The following is a 25,473-nucleotide window of genomic DNA, read 5'->3' as shown; positions in this document are numbered from 1 at the left end:
AGTTATACAGAAAAATTAACTGTAAAGTATATTTCAGACAGGGAGTCAACAACAGGTATTTCTAATCTAGCAAACACATCAGTAAAAATCTAAATATGACATTTTGTGTCTTTTTGGTCAAAAACCTCAGTCAGCAAGTTGCATTTTCACCATGCTAATGCTAATGTGTAGGTGCAAAGAAACATGCATGTCATGTTCTTCAGTATGTTATTTCAATAATATACATTATACTCAACTCATTTGTTAATAATTTCATACATATTGTTAATGGTTAATAAAAGTGGAAAAGTTGGTTTACAGGAAATTGACATTTTTGTGATTCCGATATCTGTATGGCTGAAAAACTTTGAGAACCACTGGTTTGACCCGACAATAAACACCAATGTAAAAATGTAAATTTGTGGTTTTAGGAGTTATTTCTTTGCAAGTGACATGCGACATCCTAAAGTCTTATCCTCATAGTCAGATTGCCAAGTTTGGAACCATCGTGTGAATCAACATCAAACCCTGGGTGAAATCTTTTTCTTCTTCGTTGCAATTTGTATTTCTCTAAATAGTTGTTTTTGCAGTACAAAAGGCTCCCAACAGACATGTTGAGAGTACATAGTCAGTTGTTCAAGTTCGTTTGTTGATGCTAGGCTCCCTCGTTTATTTGTTATGACACTTTATTATAGCCAGGCTAGCTGTTTCCTCCTGCTTCCAGTCTTTGTGCTAAGCTAGGCTAAACACTACCCAACTCCATCTCTATAAAGGCATAAGAATAATACCAATCTTTTCATCTCACTATAGAAAAAAGCAAATAAGTTTATTTCCCAAAATGTTTAACTATTCCTTCCAAGTCTTGTGCTTGATTTACAATTGAAAATTTCAACACCAAATTATCCAAATGTGCAGAAAAATGTTTTTCCACAAATACTGGGTTGGTATACTTGAGATGCATTTGTCTAATTTTAGAGGAGCCTAAAGAGATCTATGTCCTACCTCCAGACCATCTGCTGCATCTCCCTCCAACCCCCTGTCCTGTGCTCTCCTGTGTATACACACTGCAGCTGTTTGACCCATCACAGATTGCCACACAGCTAATAGGTCTAAACCAATTCAAAACTCTTTTAAGTGGCTCTACAAATGGTAAATAGCACAGGATCTCAGTGGTTTTCTCATAAACTTGTTGTTTATTACTCTTAATGGCTTGGGCTACCATTTGGGGTCAAAACTTTGCATCGTTAGTTGCATGTTTAGGATGTGTTTACCTAGAAGGTTAACACATTGAGTGTTGATATGGTAATGACCAATGGTCTGGTATCAGTGTATGTGCACTGTCGGTCAGGGAAAACCACAGGAAATGGGTCTGCAGGAGGAATCTGTGCTGCTGTTCACAGGATGTTTCATTTTATCTGGCTACAAGGCATGTCTTTGTCTCACAGCCCATCTGTGAATAAATCAGGGGAAAATATGAATCACAAGTAGGCATACAGTACTGTATGTCTGAGGAATGTTCCATCTGCTGGCTGTTCTGGATTCATAGCATCAATGTCCCTTTGACTGGGTGGGACAAGGGGGTCAGGCTATGGACTTCTTATATTGCTGCAAACAAAGTGCAGTTGTATGCCTCATTGAATTGTGTTGCTTCAAACGTGCAGACATGTTCAAAGGGATGTGTGTGTGTGTGGGGTGGGGGTGGCGGTGGGCATGGCCCTGAACTCTGACATCACACCATCCTGAGAAACCCTGGTGAACAAACATCAGACAGGATGCAGATGTTAAAATGACATTCTGCAAATGGGAGGGGACTACTACAGTTCAGTGGGGTTCCCTGAAAACTCACTTTGTTTTAAGAAATTAATTTTCTTCTTAAATCTAAAATAATTGTGTAAATGTAATGTCAACGCTAAATTGCAAAAATATTGAACCAGTCATCAGTATCTTGAATTCTTACAGGTACACCCAGCTTGATTTGCTTGATTCATGCATGAAGATGTTTGATGCCAGAGGGGTTGGTAATGAATGGCTATTTGTAAGACTAGTGGAACTACTTTAGATAAACAGTGATGGTAGCTGGACACCTAGTACCTTATCAGAACATGCTTCCTAACAAGGCTTCACTGACTGCTGCCCACTCTACCAACTACTACAGCTAGCAAAGCAACCTCTCTTTGATTCACTTGACTAGCAATAGTACCCCACATTCAAACTGGAAGTGCAGTAATGAATAGTTTCTGTGTGAATATTCACTTTGATCATGAATATGCTTGGTTTGACTGTATCCAAATCTGCCTGAAGAAAAAGGATCTATGTTTCAATTGCCTCTCTAATGAGATTTTTTTTTACCATTTTTCGTCATGCTAGCAGCATGACAGGGTGGGTTGTCTGTCAGTCAGTCTGTCAGTCTACCATTTTAATCCAGACTGAAATATTTCAGCAATTATTGGATTGATTGCTATGAAATTTTGTACATCATTCCTGGTGCCCAGAAGATGAATCCTATTGACATTGGTGATCCCCTGACTTTTCCTCTTTGACATTTTTGGCTTTTCATTACAAATCTTGACAGCTATTGGATGGATTGCCATGCTCAGCTCTACTATGTGTTTAGTGCAAATGTTAGCATGCCAACACGCTTTCCTGAGATTTAAATAAGAGTATAATTTACACCCCCATGATCAAACTGATTTGATGAACAAAATATTAATCGTACATTTTAAATTTTATTTTAGTTGATTTCAGTAACATATTTTACTCCACATTCATTCTGGTTAAGGCATTATAATTCTCAAGTCAAACAAGTATTTTCCCCCTATGGAGAAAGGCCGACTATCTGTATATTGCTCGTATGACATTGCTGGTGGACCAGTCGTGACTTCTGTTCAGGTCAAAATGTATACTTGTGTACTAAGAATAGAAAAATCTAATAGGCAAATCAACATCAAATTTACTGAACACATTCAGGCTCCCCAGAGGATGAAGCATTTCCGGTTTTGACTCTTCACAAGTTTTCTTCTTGTTCAAACCTCAGGGCAAAATTTAAACTTTGTACAGAGCAGATTGCTGGAGCATGGGCAGTCTATAATACTTAGGTAATAGGGGACAGAAACACCAAGAAATGCAAAGGCTCCAGCGGGATACCAGTCTTGCCCACAGGGTGCATGTGGCTCCAGATGTTGCAGGCTGAACCACATTATTGTTTGGGCACTTTTATTGTTGTTGACTTTTATGCATAAGTAATAATATACATTTCTGTTCCCTGCAGGTGTGTCCAAAGGGACTTTTCCTCAGTGCCCAAAACATATGCTTACCATGTAACTGCAAAGGCCACGCAGACTACTGTCAAGACATCACTGGTATTTGTATAGTAAGTTTCCTGTACTGATTATCTATCACTCATTAAGGAATTCAAATTACCAAATCAATTTTATTAATTTCCATGAGCACAGGCAGTGAATTTTTTTAATATTGTGAGAGGAAGAGTGCAATCAGGTGCAATATTTTCCCTTTCAGAAATGCAAGGACCACAGTACAGGTGATTTCTGTGAAATGTGTAAAGATGGCTACATGCTAGCTCCTAGCCTAGATGGACGCCACATCTGCCGACCCTGCGCCTGCCCCCTCTCGATCTCCTCCAATAAGTAAGCCAGTATATTCTTGTGTCTCCAGCCAGAAGGTTTCGTGTGGGCAAGCAGTGTGTAATCTCTGAAATACTTTCCCCTGTGTGTCTGGCCAGCTTTGCAGTGCGCTGTGACAGAGGAAGTGCCACTCTGCGCTGCAAGTGCCAAGAGGGCTACGCTGGACATATCTGTGAGAGGTCAGTGATGAGATGGCTTTCAACAACCAATCAGTGGGCTTATATTATATATTTTCAAAATATCTTACACCAGGTTTTAGTAGTAGTTTTAGCAACAAGTATCTATGCAGCATCTACTGTGTCTTCCATCACTGCATAAATTACACACGCAACTATTTCCACTAACATACACAGATTTTTTAGTCTTCACAGTCAGAAAGGAGCACACACTGAGTGACAGAGTAAATAAAGAGTCAACACACAGGACAATAGGTAGGCTATGATTACAGTTGTAATGGTAGGCAACAACCAAAATCCTATAAGATTGTACTTAGTGTTGACATCATGTGTGCAATCAGGAGAAAAAAATAATAAAAACTAAGCTGGCTGAAAACAGCAAGCAAATGAGAAACTAGCTAATGAAGTTCCTCTGGCTCTCTCCGTAGAGTTAACAGTCTGTGTTGTCCTCATCCTTCAATCTGCCATGTCATCACAATGTAGTGGTCTTCCTCCATTTCTTATCCTTTTTCTGCACAAATTGCAGTAAAAATTATCAAAAGCAAACTCCAGCTTAAGACAACACATACAGATGGACAAAACACAAGCAAATGAACCATATGAAAAAAGAAATTCGCCACTTTAACAACAGATATGTACCATTTATAAAAGCACTGCAAATGAATAAAACACAAGCTAACTAAGAAACACATTCACCAGCTTGCTAACACATTCAGAAACATGCTGCAAATACTATAACTGCAATTTGTACACAACTCAAAAAGATAATTTCTCTATTTGATTGTGGTTTTCATAAGTTGCAGTAAGTTGAGCTCTCTGAGCCACCGTCATTTCCACATGTATTTCAGCTATGACAGAATTTGATAGCAAATGCCACCACTAAACTTTAGGTGATGTTCATCAATAGTAGACATCAGAAGCCATTACTGAATACAAAGATGGGGATTGGTCCTCCACTGGAACCCTCAGTTTACCAGAATCCATCACTGCCACTCAACAGTCACTTATGTGTGTGGCCGAATGAAAAATCTGTCACTCTATTGCAATGTATCGCAAAAGCCATGCATCACAAATCAAAGAGGCTATCCAAAAGTGGATTTTTCCTTTAGTTAGTTTAGGGACATTGTCAGTCATCTGCAGTTTTTCCCATCCAGGTGTGCTCCAGGTTATTATGGCAACCCGATGGCGATTGGTAATTCCTGTAAGAGATGCGACTGTAATGGCAACTCTGACCCCAACCTGATCTTCAACGAGTGCCACAATGTGACGGGCCACTGCCAGCACTGCTGGGGAAACACTGCCGGAGCCAACTGTGAGAGGTGTGCCCCAGGTTTCTACGGCGACGCCGTCAGTGCCAAGAATTGCAGAGGTGGGGGCCACAAGTTAATATTTGATACTGAGGGATGAGAAAGAAATTATCCATACTCCATGATTTAAAGAAGAGCTACTATGTTCCAAGATTATGCTCAAGTGAAGGTATTGTTGTTGCTTAATTCTCTGTGAAACATTGATTCCACTTGTGCATCTTAAGCCACACACAAAGCCTGGTATATGATGAAGGCAGGAAAGTTAATTTAGTTTGTTGACACAGTTGCTCTTGTTGACTGCTGAACATTCTTGCCAGATTCATGCCAAATTCTTCCAGGTTAGTGTAGTTCACCACAAGATTACCTGAGTTATTGTGTCACATTGTGTTAAGAGTCAGCATATGAATAGTTTAGAGGAATTGTTTTTTTTTACTATTGTAACTATTATATTAGCTTGTATTTTATCTGCTGTGTATTCCTGAAGCCGTACAGTGAAAAAACAGGACAAGGTCACAATTGAGGTTTGAGGATTACCATATGCCTTTTGAGTCCCTGCAAGTCCAGAAATAACCCTTACCACCGTGTGCATGACATCATCTGACCTCTATCGTTCTCATCGCATGTGCATGTGTCTTCTGTCTGTCTCAGTGTGCGAGTGCAATGAATGTGGCACCTCCTCATGCGACGACAGGACTGGAGTGTGTCACTGCAAGCCAGGAGTCACTGGACGACTCTGTGACCAGTGCGAGGTTAGCAAAACCATGTGACTCTACTCAGTGCAAGTGATATTTCTTCCGGGAGACTCAGGGATTCCATGTGAGGCAGGGTTAAAGGATCATTCTGGTTTATTACAACCTGGGTCTTATTTTCGTGGCCTTGGTAAAAACATTGTACTCACCAAGTTAATTGATAAGATCTGGGAATGTGGCAACACCACCAAAAATAAGTCAGACAGCAAGAAACACAAGCACTCAAGTGCACAGTAAAACTAGAAAAAGCTAAATATCTTGAGGAAAATCAAAATGTGCTTGCTGCTTTTAAATTGTTTCAATGTATTAACATGTTAAATTTTAAGCTTAAACAAGTTGAAATGTTTTAAAATTTTACTTCTTTGCTTGTGAGATACTGTATGAGAGTTTCAGTTAAAGATGAAGCACTTAAGGAGTTGAAGTGTCAGTTTAAGCACTGAAAGGGTTTGAACTACCACTTGAAGTGCATGCACTCAAAGCATTTGAAGTTTCAGATAAAGAGTACAAGATTATGTAGTTTAACTTTCAATTGAAAAGTGAGAGAGTTGAAATCTCAGTTGACATACAACAGGCGAAAGCAGTTGAGGTGTCATTTGAAGTGGGAGTGCTGGAGATAATTGTAGTGTGAGCACTAAAACTGTAAGAGTTGATACGTAAGCATTGACAGCAGCTGATATTTCATTTGAGGTGTAAGACCTGGAATTAGTTCAATTGAATAAGTTAGTTGAAGAGTAAAAGATGAAAGCAGTTGAAATGTAACCTGAAGTGTAATATTTTTTGAAGTAGAAAACAAAGGTGAGCAGTAAATTTACTACCCACACTGTCCAAACTAAACTGTAAACATCCAACAAACAGACTGACTTACTAGTTGAAATTTGACCTACCCTCCTTACGATGTGCACACATGATTTTCCTGTGCTATGAGAGAGAAGTACAAACATTTTTGGTGCTTTCACTTTACGTTTGATTTCCAAATGAAGAGGTCTGGGGTATGGATAATCTGGCTTAATCGTTGGCTTGCTTACAAACTCGTCTTTCTTGCGCTTTGTTGTAGAATGTTTCTTGATCTAAGCAATAATTTTGTTGAGTACAATATTGTAACTGATAGAAATATTGGTAAAAAATTAAACTTGAATAAACTGGAATTATTCTTTAAATGATGCACAACAGTATGTTTCAAAATGAAACTACAACAGCCAGCTCCTGGAACCTAACAGTGTTTTTTATTCATGTAATCTAGGAGGGTTACTCTGGTTTCTCCAGCTGTCAGGGCTGTCGGAGGTGTGAATGCGGGCCAGCTTCTATTCGTTCCACCTGCCATCCTCTTACCCACAGCTGCCCATGCCGCCCAGGGGCCGGAGGTCGTTACTGCGAGCGCTGCCTCCCAGGCTACTGGGACTACAGCCCTTCCGGCTGCCAGAGTAAGTCATCTGTCCATCATACCACATGTCAAATGTTCTCTTGCTCTCTTGAAAAAATGTCCCCAGACCATTTGTTGTCAATGCAGATAAAACTTTCCCAGAAGAAAAGGATGCACTCAGTATTACATTCCCACGCCCACTACCACAGTAGTGCGCATGATGTCAGAGAAGCATCTGCTGAGAGCTGTGACCCTGTGGCCAGAGACGCTCCACGGAGAACTGAATGACATCACCATCCAGTTCAAAACTATATACACACACAGCTGCTAAAACCATCAGTCCCACACAATAGAGACCACAAGACAGATGTGCAGGCCTTAAGCCAAGATACCATCTGTGGGTCTTGAAACTTCACTGAGCCGTTTCCAGCTGATCAAGAATTTAAGCTGATGTGTTAAGCTGTCTGTCTTGCACTGTATGATGAAGTGTATCTGCATCTGTTTTTTACAGAGTGTGACTGTGAGAGCGGCCATTGTGACATGCATACAGGAGAGTGTCGGTCAGAGGCTGCAACATTCAACCTGTGCAACAGTGAGTGGTGATAACAACTATAGCAAAAACTCTCTCATAACATAGACTTTCAAAAGAACAGAAGACAAATTGCTGTCTCATCTGTAATCCACTTATCTACCTTGGTTTTAGGTTGTGATGAATGCACTTGGCATCTAATTGGAGACCTGCGGCTGTCCAATAAGACACTGGACCAGCTGAGAGTTGGAGTGTTGAACATTTCAACCGGGGCTGCTGCTAATGACAGGCTCAAATACTACAATTACACTGCTCATCGTCTGCAGGTACATACACACATAAAAGGATAACTCCAGTGTAAATGGAAGAATAAATCATGCAGTATGTGTAGAAAGAAAACTTAAAGCCACACTAATCAATATTTTTATATGAACATTGGGTCAAATGACTGTAATTTGTAATGTGAAAGGAGTCGACCCACAGAGAATAAATGCTAACTCTGCAGTTCCCTTCAGCGTTTTATCATACTTCAGCTTATAATTTTGGTTTTAGGGCTAGCAATTTTACTGTTTTGGTTCAGTCACACCACTCTCATCAACCTAGTTTCTAAGAGCAGGCAGTTGTTTTCAGTGAAAAAGCTCTGATAAACCAACTGTATACTACCTGCCCAGAACCAAACAACACACAAACAAAGTTAGCAGCTAGCCAAACAGCTAGCACCTACAGAGTCAGATATTTTTCTCTGGAGCTGGTGAGGAAACATGATGCAATTTCTCATCCATTACATTGTAGACTGTTAACTGAAATGAATTGCTTTGTTCCCAGATTCAGTTTCAAGGCTGGAGAAACAAGTCATCTGTGATGAAGGCCCAGGCTGGGGAGCTGGAGGACAACATAGAAGATGTGGTGCTAGACATCAAACATCTGGGAGAATCGGTCAGCATAGTCATCATCTTTTATTTACTGCACAGTAGACATTTCGAATTGCTTTAGAGGTTTAAGCCAATGTTTTTCCCTAGAAATACATTATGCATTATCCTTCCTTACCATGTGCATCCAAGTAACAATCAGATTAAAACTACTATACTCAAAACTGCACTTAAGTTGTTTAAAACTGCTTTACAGCATATGCTTCAATACAGTATATTGATCAAACTCTACAGATGCTTTACACTGCAGGGATTTAACAACATAATACAACCCATAGATTTGAAGCTGAGTTGTTCAAGCTGTTTAGATCTTCCTACAAGTCACCTGGGAGTTGCAACTCAGTGTTTAGAAGCTACATTAGCCACTGATTGATGTGTCATTGATGAGTTTGTGTAACATTTGCCAGGAAAACGTGGTAAAGACTCAGGGGAACAGGCTGGATGAGAACACACTGCAGACTGTCACCCTAGCTGAGCAGCTCAACACAAACCTCACTGATCTCAACATGCGCATTGAAGGTACCAGACAGCTCTGCTCAAGTGCAACTGACTCTTTTGTCCAATCAGTGTCATGAAGTTATCTTACTAGAGGGAATTAATCCAGGTACAGTATGTGAGCCAAAAAGAGAGTAGGACTCCCAGACATGAGGTGTGTTACTTATGTTAGTGGTCTTTTTAAAAAATGACTTTATATTACCAGATTTGAAAATGCTCACGTTTCAAGACTCTAATTGGCATTAAAATAATGTTTTTTTGTCAGGTAAAAAACTAAATATTTATTCTTGTAGTATGTTAGGTGTGAAAGGAATACTATGCTAAATGACTTTTTAAAAAAATACAACCTGGTTGACAGCACATAAAGTGATGTTAGCCAGTTGGACAAGCTAACATTTATGTTAGCTCTATAAAACCATGTGAAACATATATCCTCTTAAAACTTACAACATAAACCTCTCTTGTGTTGTCAGTCCCAATCAAAAGTGTTAAATTTTAGTGAATTATGTTTTATATGAATTATCTCTAATTAATGCTATGTCTAAACTGAAAACTTCTACATAGAATATAGAAATGAAAAAAACGTCTTCTTTTAGTATTTTTTAATTCCTCCCTGCTCAGGATAAAAGGGGAATGGTACCATTATTTCACTGACAAACGCAAAATCACCATGTACAACAAGCTAATCTTTAACAGCACTTTAGCTGATGCTTTTAGCTGATGTCTTCCTGCTTTGCCAATGTAAAAATGCTAATATTAGTTAGCGTCTTCATAAAAGACTGAAATGTTCAAGTATTACCGGGTAAATATAATTTTATCTTCACTCTTTGTGTGGCTTTCTTGGATTTTTATTTCACTTTAAGCGTGGTTTTTACACAGAAGCAATGCTCTCATTTTGACTGAAAGGAAATTAACCGTAAAAGTAAGCCTATTCCTTTTTATACCTTTGTAGCAGAAAATCTCTAATTTTACTGACTAGCTTTCAGGAGTTGATTTTGCAGGCAGCAGTAAGAGTAATTTTAAAGCACAGCCTGAGTACAAATATAAAGTATTTTAGGAGTGCTGAACTTTATGAGACCATTTAACTGCTACATCTACACTTGTAATCTTGGTCATTTATGCATTTGGGTTCTTAACACATCTATGTGTGTTTGTGTGCAGAGATGATCCATGACTGGGAGCTGTACAGTGTTCACCAGGATGTGGATCCAGAGGTGGCCAGACAGAACACTGAGGTGGCCCAGGGAATGGTGACCTGGATGAGGAAACTGGACCTGTCCCCACGAGAGCCCATTGCTACTGACGAGTCGACTGAAGCCCATGACTGTGAGGAGTAGTATAGTATAGTTCACAAACGAATCCCGATTTATTCTCATATTTACCACCTTGATGAAGAGCCAAGATTAAGCAACATAGCATTAACTTTATGCTCTGCTTTCCCTCGCAACTTTAAGTCATATAAACATATCGTAAAGTTGTAGTGGTAAATTATATTAGTGTTAAGGAGTTGATGGTTAAACGGATTTACCTAAATACCTAAATAAACAGATAACATCTTACAAGCTCAGGTCTTTGCTCTGAGATTTCAAGTCTGAAAATAGCCTGTGAGAACTGAACTGAGTAAGCCCTGTTCAATCTGCAAACTATTAATGTTGAGTTTCAAGCTTCAAAAGCTATAAAAAGTAGATAGTAATATTCTGCCGCAGCATGGCCTATTTTGTGCCTCAAATTTAGTTGGAAACTGATTTTGATGGATAGTGTAGAGGAAATTTTTCAAAATTTCCAGAACAGCTGCCATATTTTTTTTTTCAAGTGCAGAAACCAGAAACAAAGTCCAATACCAGCCAAACCCAGCTGTGATCTCTGTGCTGAGCAAAGCAAACTGAACACACAATGAACAAACCAAAATCTTTACTTTTGGATAAGCAGTGATATAAATCTTGTTAGTTAAGAGCTTATACTCTCAACTATCTTTCAGTTGGAGACATGTTCAGGAGTTGACTATTTATAGTAAATGGTTATACAGTTCAATATAAATCTTGTTAGTTAAGAGCTGATACTCTCAACTATCTTTCAGTTGGAGACATGTTCAGGAGTTGACTATTTATAGTAAATGGTTATACAGTTCAATTAAGGCTCTGTTCTTTGAGAGACCTCTTGAGTATTCTGAGTAGCAACAATGATTCTGTTGAGAGAACAATACCAAAACTTTAGCACATATAGAGGATGTTGGGGTGACGGATGGAGCTCCGGCAGAAAACAGCATCAGCACAGTAATAGTGGGAAATGTTTACTTATAATGTACACCTGTATAAATGTGATTCAATGATACTAGTCAGCTGGTGGCTGATCAGTCGATGAATGAGCCATTGATCTTGAAGCATGAATGAAGTGGCTGATGCCAGTCAGCTGATGAAAGTTCCATGCATTTTCCTATCTTCAAACATAGCAAAAGAAAAAGAAATGAAAAGACTTGTCATTACTGTGGTAAACCTAGTTTGGATTGACAAGCATGTATATAGATACACACACAAGACATCTTAAGATACAGCATCTGTTGAGAACCAATAACCAACCCATATTCAGTTTCGCTAAGCAACAGTTTAACAGCAATGGGCAATCCTGAGTCACTCAAATGTGACACTAATGATGATAAAGTAACAACTTGTGTTCCTGATTGTGTTTCCAGTGCTGAGGCGCATCCGTCAGTTGGAGAAGAAGTTGATGATCACAGATGGCCGTCTACCGCCTATCAAGGAGGTCATGTCCCGCTTCACCACCAAGCTGGCGGACGCTCAGGGCTTCCTCCAGAAAGCAGCCAGGACCGTCCAGGAGACGGAGGACAGGAACCAAGCCAGTGTCCTCAAATTCCAGAGGAATGAGGTGATTTCCCATGACCCCCTGGGCTCCCACTGACTGCCACTCCCCTCGCTTGTGGAATCATTAGTATTCGGTGCTGTTAAAGAGCAGTCCTTCCTCCCTGCTGTGAGGGAGTGTGCTGGCATGGAGTTGTTTCTCTAAGTGCTGTCTGCTTTATTTCCACTCACAATGTTTCAAACAATGTTGAGTTATGTTCGATCACACAGAGGCACCAAGCCATCAAAGACAGAAGAAGAGTCTATCCTTAGCCTGCATTGCACAGTTGCTGATTCCTTAAAGGCTGTGTGAGAGAGATCTGGTTGTTGTTTTCTTGGCATGTCAGAGAAGTCTATTACTCTTGGTATTTAAGTGCCGAGAACAGAAACACAAAACCATCTGTGGGAGCTTGGGACTGTTACATTAGGAGGAGGCCTGTACAGGGGTAGAAGCAATGCTGCATGCTAAATATTTTTCCCACGCTAATATCCATAACCTGCACACAGAAACATGACTTTATTTTCCCATGCTACCCACTGCCAATTCACAGAATCTTTACTGTACAGAGGAGATTCATCTTATCCCAAAACTTGGAGAGAAAACCGTTACACTGACAACCAAACATTATTCAGTCAATACGACAGATGGACAGGAGAGGTGTAGTAGTGCATATACTCAGATATTGTAAACAGTAGGAGGATTTATGGTATGAGATGGGGCGCCATGGTGGCAAAGGCCTTGTTTCAATCCCCTCTCACTCCCCAGGTTTTCTGTCCATCTCCACACTGTCAACTATCAAATAATGGCAAAGATGCCCAAAACAATCTTTGTAGATTGGGAGAAGCACAATCTTAAAGATGCACTAATCTCAATATTTTTTATACTTACAATGGGACAGATGTCTGTGTTTAAAGTGAAAGGTGTCATTTGAAGTGACAAACCAGGCAAGAATGATCACAGACTGCAGTTCCCCTTAGATCTACAGAATACATATTTCAGCTCATTGTTTTGGTTTTACAGCCAGCAACTTTATTGCTTTGGTTTACTCTCACCAACCTTGTTTCCAGCAGCAGCGGGGAGCTCTTTTTAGTGAAAAACCTCTGTTAAACCCAGTGTTGGCTACCAGATGAGCACCGAACAGCAGGCAGAGAAAGTTTGCGACTAGCTGATGAACATAGAGCTAAAGAGCCAGATAGTTTTCCCAGGAGACTGTAGAGATCAAAAAAGAGCTAAAATAGCTGAAGTATGCCTCCAAATAAATGCTTATGCTGTTCTGCATCTGCTAGATGTGTAAATCTTGTACCACACACACACACATACATTTTATCTGCTTTATGCTACGGCAGACCATTTTCCAAAGCATGCAGTTTTCAGATTTTCTTAATGTGTTTTCCGACCTTTTTAATTTACATATGGTATAAAAATAAACATGCATAGACTTTAATATGGGTAATTCATCAAGGTGAATCGTGTCTGCTTTTATGTCACGGTAATATGGATCGATTCAAATCTTATTTGGTGTTTTACCTCTCTCTGACAACAATACAATCAGACATAATGTTCACTCTGATGGATTACCTGCAGTAGCAGGTTTCAACCTTTTGTAACTTCATGTTCATACTGTAGTGAAATGAGAGAAAACCAGTTACTACCTGCTAGGTAGGGAAAAACATTTAACATTTAAACATCCAAACAGCTGCCTTGAAAAATGGTTGCTAAAAATATGAATATAACACTGGTATGATCCTTCCAGTCCCTGAGTGTATATGATATTTTAATATCATGTCCCTGGATTTGTTGATTTACAACTGTGTAAAATCATGTGTGGTTGGAATTTGGATCCAGGAAGTTGTAATCTAGCCTTTATCGTCATGCCCGAGTTGACATTATGGGTCTGCTGTCCAGCAGAACAGCTGCTGCTCAATTCTGTGTTGGTCTATGTGCCTGTATGTGTGTGTGTGTATTTGTGTGCACGTGTGTTATCAGGAGTGGAGATCTCCATGATCAGGCCCTCTGCTGTAAATCAATGCCATGAATGGTGCACTAACCAAACACGGTGCCTCTCCTAATCTGGGGCTCTTCCTAGCCTCAGCACAGACCGGCCGACACCAGCTGCAGCCATAGTGTGCACACTGCTGGGTTACCACAGCCAATCAAATGATCTCATCATTGTGCCAAACTCAGTCATGCAGTGGTTAAACTGGAGGTATGGTGTTGGTACTGTAAACATTCATCTCCAACATCCATGTACTATCTAGTTGACCCTGCTCACTAATCACTGATAACGCTTTTCTGTGAAATATCCTATAAAATAATTTACACAATCACAAAACTTCCTGAAACTTGCTTTACATTCTTCTTGTCCTACTGTACCAGTGCTCACTACTATTAGTTTTCTATACATTAGGGGCTGTCCTGAAATTATTTAAAAGTGACTGAACATATGGCTAGGCAGTACCTCAATATCATGGTAAGTCACTAGGACGGCCCAATGTCATGGCATGTAATCTGTTAATTCAAACACAGTGTGAAGAACAGTCATACAAAGTCATTTTATCACATAATTTGTTAATTTTGGAGTAAAATACAAGCTAAATTTGTGTCAAACAATTCAATAATAAAAAAGTATGATACAAACTAAAGCTTGATAACTAAATCTCAGACTAAAAGAGCTATTTGAAGAAAACTTGAGTGTACTCACTTTACTGTAACGCAATAGTTTGACATTTTGGGAAATATGCTTATTTTCTTTGTTAGGGTTAAGGTTACAGGGCTGGAAGGTGATTAGGTTAGCTTAACATAAAGACTGAAAGCAGGGAGGAATGACAATTTGTGGCTTTTTTGGGGAGTTACATGCTGTGACTATTTCTTGGTTAACAACAGCCAGTAGAGGTGACTTTCTGGAGTCTGGTAACCAGCAGAGATGCTGCACAGGAGTGCTGAGATGGATCACCAAGAAATGGTTCCAGCACATAGATCCCAAAAGTTTGTGTATGAATTACAAATTATTACAAATTGTTTACAAACACAATAGAACGTGTTAATTAGTGAGCTTTAGAGCTTTTGGTTGGTGACCCCCTTTTTGGCTCTGGCTGCATAGTTGACATATCAAATTTTATACATGTCTCACAACTTTCCTCCAGTACACCATGTTTTATTCACCAAACGTTTTTGGCTATCTTGCTTTCATCAGGTGATTTGTTTCAAACAGCCTCAGACACGACGCTGCTGAGGGGAAGATAGCTGAAAACGTTTGGTGAATAAATCATTGGGATGTTAGAGGAGAGCTGTGCGATGTATTTTAATTTTGATGGATTCGGATTAAAGCTCCCTTTGGTCTGCATGTCACTGTGTGTGCACTCTAAAAGTAGGATATCCATACTTAACACAGACATTAGAGTAGTATCAATCTTCCCATCCAACTCTTGGCAAGAAAGCGAAAAGCCTGTCTTCCAAAATGAAGATAGTGTTTCAGGGTGTCCTGGTGGCCTAGGGGTTTAATCGCAATGTCCCTGGTTTGAGTACGGCTGTGGATCTTTGTTGTGACCTCCTCATTCTTATCTGATTCTACTGTATCCAATGTAATAAAGGAAAATAAATGCCCTACCCAAACAAAATAATAGTGTTGGACTTTAAGTTCTGAAGCTTGAATCATGGCTAAATTTTACTGTGTTTATTTCCATGTCTCCCAGGCAAAGCAGCAGAGGCTGATGGAAGACTACGCTGCTGTCAACGATACTCTGGAAATAGCCAGTGAATTAAACTCTGAAACAGAGAGGACCGTGGCTGAGGTGGATGCTATGGTGCAGGTGAGGCATGACTGTGAGGAACCATGATTGTCAGAACTCCTGATATTTCTGAAGCCTGGATCAAGGGTGAGACTGGAAAATCTATGGAGCCCCGCTGTCTAATGATGCTCAGGCTTTCTCACAGAATGAGGGAGTATGTATCATAATCTAATAGACTGTGATATGGGTTGCAATATCTAAGGGCATGCATTGAATTTATTCATGAAATGGATTCCCGAGACCTAGCCTGTGTCAAACTCTAAAGCTGGCCAATTTGATTTGGAAGCAATTTGTGGATTGCTGGAGACTGAATAAGCGGTGTTCTCAAACAGCTCTCCCTTTTTAGTCAAGTAGCTCTCTATTGAATTACTCTGTGGGGAATTACAATCATCCCAAGGTAATAACATTAGCTTGGACGTGTACTTGTGTGTGTGTGTGTGTGTTCTCATACTTAAAATTTTGAGTAATCACAAGGGGAAATGCAGTTCTGAGGATGTTACTAGAAATAGCAGAGATTGTTAAGGATATGACATAAATGCAAGTCAGTTGAATGTCTTTGCAAATAGTAAATCATGTGTATATATGTGTGTGTGTTTGCGTGCGTGTGTGCATCTGTGTGCACAGAATGTGACCGAGTACCACGCAGCGATCGATGGCGCCAGCCAAAAGCTGACGGAGAAGACGGAGCGTCTCTCATTGGCTGACACAGACCTGATTAACAGGGCTGACGAGCATGCTCGGGAGCTGGAGAGACAGGCCAACGAACTGGAGGAGTGAGACACCTTTCTATATAACTTTTTAGTCATAATTCATCAAACCCTTGAAAAGAGAAAAAACAATAGTGCATCAGTGCGTCTCACACTACTTTTTGATTTCCCTAACTTGCCTGTGGCACCCACCTCCAAGCTCATTGGTTCCTACTGGAGACATAAATCTTTAAACACAGCTGTACATAAATTAACTTTAGTAGACATTTAATATTTGCAGCAGCAGGACGATGTATGTGGGATAGGCTAAAAATAAACAACAGTGTGTCCATGGCAATCAAGGAACATGTCACCCAGTGCAACAGTGTGGCTTATTGATTTGTTTTCAATAGCTGACATATAAAAGGCGCAACAGCAGAAGCAATATTTTTATATGCTCTTTAACAGTATATGTCATGATGTATATGATGAGGAAATATCTCCACTTTAAATTTTGAAAACTCATTGGTGAATTTGAAGAATAGAGGTCAATTTAAATTTAAAGCTGCATTTACTTTTTTGGCCACTTGGAGGCAGTAAAACAAGCTGTAAACACAACATTGACATATTATTACTCTGTTAAGTTTTTATGGCATACGGGTTAGTAAACAATTGCCTAATGAAGACACAGAACAACATTAGAACCATGTCCAAACCAAACAATAAAGGTGCGGGCTATAAAAAACAAAACAATGAGGGTTTTTCATTGTGAGTGACCACTTTCACAGTACAGATGATCAATTGTTGATTAAAAGAATACTGAATATAGCAGCTTTAAGTCTTCCATTGAGACTTAATTTTCACCATATTATGAGCATTATAAAAACACCTTACTTACTCTGTAACTTCTATCATCCTGTCTCCTCCAGGGATCTGAAAGAGAGCGATGCCAATGGCTTTGTGCAGAAGGCCATAAGTGCCGCCAATGTGTACAACAACATAGTGAAGTACATCGACGATGCCAATATCACCTCACTCACCACCCTGAACTTATCCCAAAGAGCTGAAGATGTATGTTGGCTCACAGGAATATACAGCATACACCCACTGTAATTCCTGTCAACATTCTGTAGCTTTATCCCTATGTGTTCTCTGTTTTAGGCCATTACTGGGATCAAGTCGGAGCTTGATCACCTGGTAAATCAGAGCAGCAGTGTTTTCAAGGAGTCTGTTTCACTGCACTCAGAACAAATTGGTAGAGTACTTTCATAGAATGAGATTTCTTTTAAAGGGTCATCATTAATGTGTCTGATCTCTGATGACCATCTCACATTTACTGTATCTCTCTGTTACAGAGGTAGAAGCTGAGGTTATTGACAAGGTGAAATACATTGAGGAGACCAAGGAGACAATGGATAAAAACACCAAAAAACTTGCAGAAATATCAGAGGATATCAGTGGAATTCAAAAAGGTAAGAAGATACTGTACTTAAAGGCACAAATTTCATATCAGTGTGTTCAGTACAGGGGGAGGTCAACGGTGTGTTTGACCTAGCATAACACAGAGACTAGAAGCAGGCAGATACTGCTAGCTAGATGGAACTTGCTAGTATTTCCCCTTTCAACAAGCGTAGCTCTAGAGGTTTTAGACTGTTTCTTTGATGTGTAAATCAAAGGGTTGCTTCTTCCAAATGACATAAAACATATTTTTTTTATTTACCTCTAATGGTAGCGAGTAATGTAGATTGTTTTGTTTGCCCAGGTGTTGGGATATTTGTCTGAGATATCTGCCTTCACCCCAGTACAATGTCCTCACCAACAATGTTACCTCAATTTCTGTTTAGTGCGCCTTGCAGAGTTTATAGTTTTCTTCCCAGCTATTTTAATAGCCGCAGGGCTTGTATGCCAACGATTCTACACACTCACAGTTGTCGACTATTCTTTTCCCATGAAGTCCAGCTGTTGCCAACACTTTTCTTGTGATTGTTCTCTTTGGCTGAGCTTTTTATAGCCACTTGGTGCATGGCTATCTCCAGGCTCTAGCACTGTTAGTATTGCACAGCAGGTGTGCTAACATGACCAGGAAGTAAAGGAAAGGAGGAGGTCAGGAAGTCTTTTCATCAACAGTAAAATAGAAAGATTTAGTTGAAGTTTTTATGTTCTCCCATCCCATTGTAGTCTCCTCTTTTTTTTATTAACAATATTATATGAAGATTTAGTCAGTTGTTGTTGTCAAAATCTTGTCTTCATCATGGAAAAAAAGGTTTTTTTTTAATATTAAGACTACTGCAAACTGTTTTTCTGGAATTATTTAACAGTTCCAGTAATTGTTCTACTTAATAGTAATGCGCTTTACATTGGTATTAGCCAGGCCTCCCTCTCACACTTGCAATTGGTCCAGAATGTTGCAGCTTGTCTTTTAACAGGAATACGCAAGCGAGAGCACATTGCCCCCATACTAGCCTCCCTCCACTGGCTCCCTGTACGTTCTAGGATCGATTTTAAGATTTTATTGTTTGCCTATAAATCATTAAATGGGCTAGCTCCAACCTATCCCTCTGACCAGTTGCTTGTGGTTGTCCCTGGATCAAGGTTGACGCACAAGGGAGATCATGCCTTTGTAGTTGTAGCCCACAAACTCTGGAACAAGTTGCCTCTGCATATTAGGCTGGCCCCTACACTGCCTGTTTTTAAATCCCATCTTAAAACACATTTTTATCCCTTGGCCTTAAATTGGACTTTGTGTTTTTATTGTATTATTTATGGCCTTTGTTATTTTTATTGTACAGCACGTCAACTGTTGTTTTTAAAAGTATTTTATAAATAAATTTGAGTTTGAGAATTTGAATATTTATATATACAGTATACTCTCTATACAGCTGCTGATTATCCAGATTAAAAATGACAGTTTCTAGTAAGAAATCTTTCAGTTGTTAATGTAATTTTTCAATTTTCAAAGCTCTGAGTGCCACAAAGAAATTCTGTTCATCTCCATTGTATCTCAAAACTTAGACAAATAGATCCAAAACTATTTGCATGGATACCGTTAGAGGAGGGTGATATAGCATGTTTTTTTGTCATTTGGCTGAACTAAACCTTTAAGCGTTGGGTTTTAGTGATGATAGGCCAAATATCTCTGTCCCCTGCTCTTCAGGAGGTTAATGCTCTAAACCTGGCTTACCAGAATTTTCTCTTTTCTTACCCTCTGCAACCATTTACAGACAGAACACCACAGCGATTGGAGTTTACCCTGCAGGTAGCTGAGGGGACTCTTAACCGCTCAGCAGAAGTGCTTCAGACTATCACCCCCATCAGCAACAAGGTGGAGGAGTGGGCCAAGAATATGAGAAACAACGAATACTCCACAGATGCCTATGAACAGGCCATAGTAACTGCCGGAGAAGCAGGTATCATACCTGCTGCAATAAACACGACAATATCATACATATCTTGGATATTTTAAAGATCCTGAGTAGGAAATCAAAGTACATTTTTGAATACCATATTACAGTAACTCTTTTCCTCTTGACCCATGTGATTTGCAGTGGACAACCTAAATGTACTCGTTCCTGAGCTGCTGGGCAAGTTGAAGGTCGTTGAAGAGAAGAAGCCTGTCAACAACGTTACCACCAACATCATGAGGATCAGAGAGCTCATAGCCCAGGCCAGGAGTGTGGCCAAGAAAGTTAGTTCATTACTTCTAACGTGGTAACAGTACAGTAGATTTTTGAGAGACAATCAAATGCAGCTTCCTTTTAGACCTGTTTCCCATTTACAAACTATCAAGGATGTACTCAGACCACATCGCCATAATGTCATGATACCTTATATATGGACATTTTCAGTATTTATAAATGAAGGAAACCAGTAAAATTACTTTTTAGAGATGAATTTGTATGTGATGCTTGTCCTTGCATATCCAAATCTTTTTACTGCACATCTCACTTTGATAGATATTTGTCAGCTATAGCTAGCCAATATTACACATGGAATTCCAGTAGGAAATGGCTACCACTAACAGTAAGCTAGCTAACGAAGAACTATACACAGTTAACAGTGAGAAATGAACTGCGAGTGGGTCCCGTCAACAGGCAGCATGGGTTAAGAGCAGAAGAACCAAGTAATGCTAGCATTTTCTTTTTAAAAGTAACTCTAGCATGTATGAAGTTTCTGCTATTTGTCTGCACAAGTGAAGAGCACAAAAGCATGTATGTGAGCATTTATGAACTTCCCGCTGTTTACCATCAAATACCAGACACCAGATATATTCCAGATGTGTTACTTTTGGGAAAAAACTCAGATGCCAGCAGTGTAAATAGCTTCACTCATAACAAACTGTGCCTATGCAGGGTTTAAACAGCCATACCAACACACTGTGTGAGCTGTCTTCAGTTTGACCTGACAAGGACGTTGTCCTTTGGGGAAAACTGTTGTCTCTCCAGAAGCTCACAGTCATTCTGGTTTGTTTTCTACCCCAGGTCCAAGTGTCCATGAAGTTCAACGGTCAGTCCTCAGTGGAGGTTCATCCTCACACCAACCTGGAAGAACTGAAGACAATGACATCCATCAGCTTGTTTATGAGAGTGGACCCTGACACAGATCCCATCGAGGACCGCTTAATCTTATACCTGGGAGACAGAAATGTGAGGAATCCAGGGAAAACAGGATTGGTTGCTGGGTTATTTATTAGAAATCAGATCAAGCAAATCTGGGCACTTGGTGTCAACACAAGACAAGTACAATTAGCTCACAAATCTAAAATAATGTGTACAACTTGACCCTTCCTCCCTCATTCTTATACATACAAGAGAGTTGGGGGCTTTAGGGTGGGTATGAGGCCCAGAACTGCTGCTGAAACTTCACAAACTAGCACCCAGAGGATGAGGGCAAAGATAAAAGGCAGAGAGCAGCTTGTGGACATGAATAGTTTGTTGTAATCACGGGAGAAGGAATGACAGCCTTTGAGGCGCACAGTTGCCCCTTTCAAAAGGTCTCCAAGAGACGCCATTGACAACAGTGCATGTGTATGCCTTCAAATTGAAGTTCATTTACATAAATACCGTTAGCCCCCACCCATCAGAGAACAGAAACAGTGTGCCTACCCGATGTGAGGCCTCTCTGTTCTCTCTAACGGCACTTCACCTTGGTGATTTCACTTCCACTGTAATCTATGCATTGATGTTTGTCTACAGCTTTTCAGAGTAGAATAATAGCCTTGGCATGAGCACCATTTGTAGTCACAAATGAAAGATGTTTATTCGTTTGCAACCACTATATTTCAAGGTGAAATTACATAAAATATTATCATTTCCCTGTAGGAAACTAATACCTCTGTGGTGAACTATTGTAAAATGACAACAACAAAAAAGTCCACTATAGAGAAATGAACAGTTTCATCAGTGTTATTGGCAGTATTAACTCACCATGATGCACCATTCTATGGTGTTTTCTGCTGTTTTTGCCCCCAGGGTAGGAAAGACTACATGGGACTGGCCATCAAGAATGACAACCTGGTATACGTATACAACCTCGGGGGCGAAGATGTTGAGATCCCACTGGGTTCAAAGCCTGTCAGCCAATGGCCTGCAGTCTTCAACTACATCAAAGTAGAGAGGTACTGTCCATTCATGAGCTTCACGTGTTAACATTGTCTTACATATGTCTCTCAAAGCCGGATGGTGGTAAGATAACTTTGGTTGCTCATGCTTCTTTGTGTTCCCTGCTATCAGGCTTGGCAGACATGGAAAAGTCTTCCTGACCATCCCCAGCCAGAGCTCCACAGACGAGCAGAAGTTCATCCAGAAAGGAGAGGCTCCGGGCACCGACTCACTATTTGACATCGACCCTAAGGATATAGTCTTCTTTGTCGGTGGTGTCCCACCAGATGTCAAAGTAATGTATTTTATAAATAATCCTTAATAATACAAATGAATCCTTATTCAGTCATCTGTTTTTTTGCTGCCAAATGTTGACATGTAACAATTTGTTTTCAACCTAGCTCCCACCTCCTCTGAGTCTTGCTCCTTTTGTGGGCTGCATTGAGTTGGCCTCGCTGAACAACGATGTGATCAGTCTATACAATTTCAAAGAGACTCACAAAATGGATGTCGTTGCATCAGTGCCATGCCCCAGGTACCCTATTTGTCTTTTTCAAATATTTGTAGTTTATATTTGCCTAGTTGACAGTGTGATAGTATAGAAAGCCAGGAAACACAGGGGGTCCAAGGGTAAAAATTTGCTGTTGGCCCCCATTGACCCCCCTGACCCTAGCTTGTGGTGATATGATTAAACACATCTTTATTGAGAAATATGCATATGTGGTGACAATATAAACAAAAACAAAGCTCTTTACACAGGTCCGTTCAACAACACAGTGTATAAAAAAGTTAGCTAATAAGGCTGTACTCAGCTTAGTTGATATGTACCTTAGTAGCACAAATTGACTAACAAATTTGACATTAACTGCATTACCACCACCAACTGACATGCAGTAAACCTAGGGCTCTGGAGGTCCCTGGTAATCCAGCCTTGCCCATTTGCTACTCTTTCTTGTGTTGAAGTATGATCCCAGATGGAATGTGTCTGAACTGATATGATGACACTGCATGCACTCTGAATTTATCACAAACTGCTGTTTCACTATCCAATTACATTCCTCATTCTGCTCTCAGGTACAAGTTGGCGTTCTCCCAGAGTCGTATTGCCAGCTACCTGTTCGATGGAACGGGCTATGCAGTCATCAATAATATTGAGCGGAGGGGGAAATTTGGTGTTGTTACAAGATTTGATATTTCAGTGCGAACAGTCGCAAACAATGGTGTTCTTTTCCTCATGGTCAGTGGGGTAAGTCTAAAGGCACTTTAAAAGTGCTTTTCCCAGGCTATCTTGAAATATTTATTTATCTTGTAATATTTAGCAAAAGTCTAGTTCAAAATGTATGTTTTACCACTGAGCTTACCACTCCCAGTAATCTATTTTAATCTCTTCTTTTCAGGATAAATTCTTCCTTTTAGAATTAAAGAATGGTTTCCTGCGCCTAATGTATGACTTTGGCTTCAATAATGGACCAAATCTTTTGGAGAATAACTCACCAAAGCTGCAAATAAATGATGCAAAATATCATGAGGTAGGTTTCTCTCTTCTCATTTAGTTGGTTGAACATGAACCTGAACTTTTTGTTATGTTGCTGTAACGGTTGGTGCTGGGCCATTTGCACAGGTGTCAGTGATTTACCATCAGTCAAAGAAGGTTATCCTACTGGTGGACAAGAGCCATGTTAAATCTATGGAGAATCAGAAAACCACACTGCCCTTCTCAGATATCTACATAGGTGGGGCTCCATCGCACATTCTCAAATCCAGGTAAAGTAAATATTCCTGTAGCCAAACACAGCACACTCAGTGCAACAGCTACAGTCTGTTTTCCAAGAACTGCATTTCTGCAAAAACACTCAAAGTTTAAGTGGGAAACTTTGAAGACCAGAGTGTCAGAAAAGTTAAACTGATGTTTTTGAAGGTTTAAAGGTTGTTGTACAGAGAAATCATGTAACCTTATGGCAACAAACATCTCTTTCTTTCAATGGCAAGTGGAGTGTAGGATGAACTAATAGCAGCTAAAGAGCCACATATTTTCTCAAGAGTTTCAGGGGACCAAAACAGAGCTAAAAGGGGAGTGAATACTGGAGTTACATTCATCAGATAGCCGTAAAAACACAAATGAATGCTAATGTTGCTAGCTGTGTCTGCTGATATGTAAATAGACAACTGTTTGCAAAGGCGCAGAGGTGTGTGTTTTTGAGCTTGCTTTGCAGTTCCCCTGCCAGCTAGGCCAAAAAAAGTTAAAAAAATATGTTAGGTTTTAAGAAATAGTTCAATCTTGGGTAATTTGCTTATGCACTTTCCAGGAGTTAGGAGAGAAGATCAATACCAGTTTCATGTATGTGTGTAACTATGGTGCTACAGTCTGCTAACCTAGCTTAGCATAAAAAGCAGGAGAAACTAGCAAGGCTCTCTTCAACATTATAAAATATTCCTACCAGCACCTCTACAGATTTTTATTTCAACTGAGTACTTCAAGTGTCTCATGATGGGCAAGGCAGCTTTGCAGTTTGGGTGTATAAAAAGAGTACATTTTTACAGAGGAATCTTGCTTAGAGTAGCTTTAAAATTTCACTATAACACAGTGACAGCATGCATATCACCACAGGCCTGAGCTGTCTGCTGTGGTCGGCCTGAAAGGCTGTGTGAAAGGTTTCCAGTTCCAGAAAAAAGACTTCAACCTCCTGGAGGAGCCTGGCACCATTGGCATCAGCAGTGGCTGCCCTGAGGAGTCTTTCGTAAGTATTCCCTGCACCACTTCACACACTGCCAGTGAAAATGCACTGCGTATGTCTTTGTGGAATCAATACCAAATATGGGTGAAGAGTAGACAGCACACAAAATCTCACACACATCTGCACACACACACACAAACTTTCACTCTCAAGCACAAGAAAATAATTGGCTGTTATAGCTGAACAGCCCTCACAGTCAATACTCCCATCAGAGGATCACTTAACTGTAAGCCAAAAGGAGAGTGAAAGGTAATCAGTGATGAAAGTGAGATGTGTTTTTATTGTGACAGATGTCCCGTAAAGCTTACTTCACTGGAGAGAGCTACCTGGGATCCACAGCAAAGATTTCATTCCTCGACAACTTTGAAGGAGGCCTCAACTTTAGAACTCTGCAGCCCAGTGGACTCCTGCTCTACCACAGTGAAGGGGTATACGCAAATCTTTACACTCTGGAAAAAGTCAATTTTTAGATAGTTGTGTTTGCAAATTTTCGAATGCAAGTTATTAAAATCTATCAGTGGGATAAGACAATTTGTTTTTAGTGCAGTTTCTATTCTTTTTTTTATTAAAACAAGGGACAAAACAAGGACAATCGCAAGTATCTTTTGATCTTAAATCAGGAAAAATTAAGAATTAACTTTACTAT

At 39.9% G+C, this 25,473-nt stretch overlaps 1 protein-coding gene across 10 annotated transcripts in view; it reads left to right on the top strand.

Moving 5' to 3' along the window:
• Positions 1-25,473, top strand: part of lama4 (laminin, alpha 4) — a 265,332-nt gene that overhangs the window by 233,384 nt on the left and 6,475 nt on the right. For all 10 annotated transcript variants that reach the window (XM_042389930.1, XM_042389932.1, XM_042389931.1 and 7 more), the window contains 28 exons: positions 3,248-3,349; positions 3,496-3,623; positions 3,719-3,799; positions 4,951-5,165; positions 5,752-5,852; positions 7,093-7,273; positions 7,724-7,804; positions 7,916-8,067; positions 8,567-8,677; positions 9,078-9,189; positions 10,327-10,491; positions 11,855-12,048; positions 15,714-15,830; positions 16,434-16,582; positions 17,425-17,566; positions 17,657-17,750; positions 17,851-17,967; positions 19,717-19,902; positions 20,041-20,180; positions 20,974-21,138; positions 21,964-22,109; positions 22,225-22,387; positions 22,494-22,627; positions 23,167-23,338; positions 23,490-23,621; positions 23,714-23,856; positions 24,701-24,830; positions 25,118-25,255. In XM_042389930.1, coding sequence (XP_042245864.1) covers positions 3,248-3,349; positions 3,496-3,623; positions 3,719-3,799; positions 4,951-5,165; positions 5,752-5,852; positions 7,093-7,273; positions 7,724-7,804; positions 7,916-8,067; positions 8,567-8,677; positions 9,078-9,189; positions 10,327-10,491; positions 11,855-12,048; positions 15,714-15,830; positions 16,434-16,582; positions 17,425-17,566; positions 17,657-17,750; positions 17,851-17,967; positions 19,717-19,902; positions 20,041-20,180; positions 20,974-21,138; positions 21,964-22,109; positions 22,225-22,387; positions 22,494-22,627; positions 23,167-23,338; positions 23,490-23,621; positions 23,714-23,856; positions 24,701-24,830; positions 25,118-25,255 — 3,891 coding nt within the window. The remainder of the gene's footprint in view (positions 1-3,247; positions 3,350-3,495; positions 3,624-3,718; positions 3,800-4,950; positions 5,166-5,751; positions 5,853-7,092; positions 7,274-7,723; positions 7,805-7,915; positions 8,068-8,566; positions 8,678-9,077; positions 9,190-10,326; positions 10,492-11,854; positions 12,049-15,713; positions 15,831-16,433; positions 16,583-17,424; positions 17,567-17,656; positions 17,751-17,850; positions 17,968-19,716; positions 19,903-20,040; positions 20,181-20,973; positions 21,139-21,963; positions 22,110-22,224; positions 22,388-22,493; positions 22,628-23,166; positions 23,339-23,489; positions 23,622-23,713; positions 23,857-24,700; positions 24,831-25,117; positions 25,256-25,473) is intronic.

The sequence above is a fragment of the Thunnus maccoyii genome, chromosome 17, assembly GCF_910596095.1.
Source record: "Thunnus maccoyii chromosome 17, fThuMac1.1, whole genome shotgun sequence".
NCBI classification, from domain to species: Eukaryota; Metazoa; Chordata; class Actinopteri; order Scombriformes; family Scombridae; genus Thunnus; species Thunnus maccoyii.
Note: the sequence above shows the minus strand (reverse complement) of the source record. Positions and strands in the feature narration are given on the sequence as shown.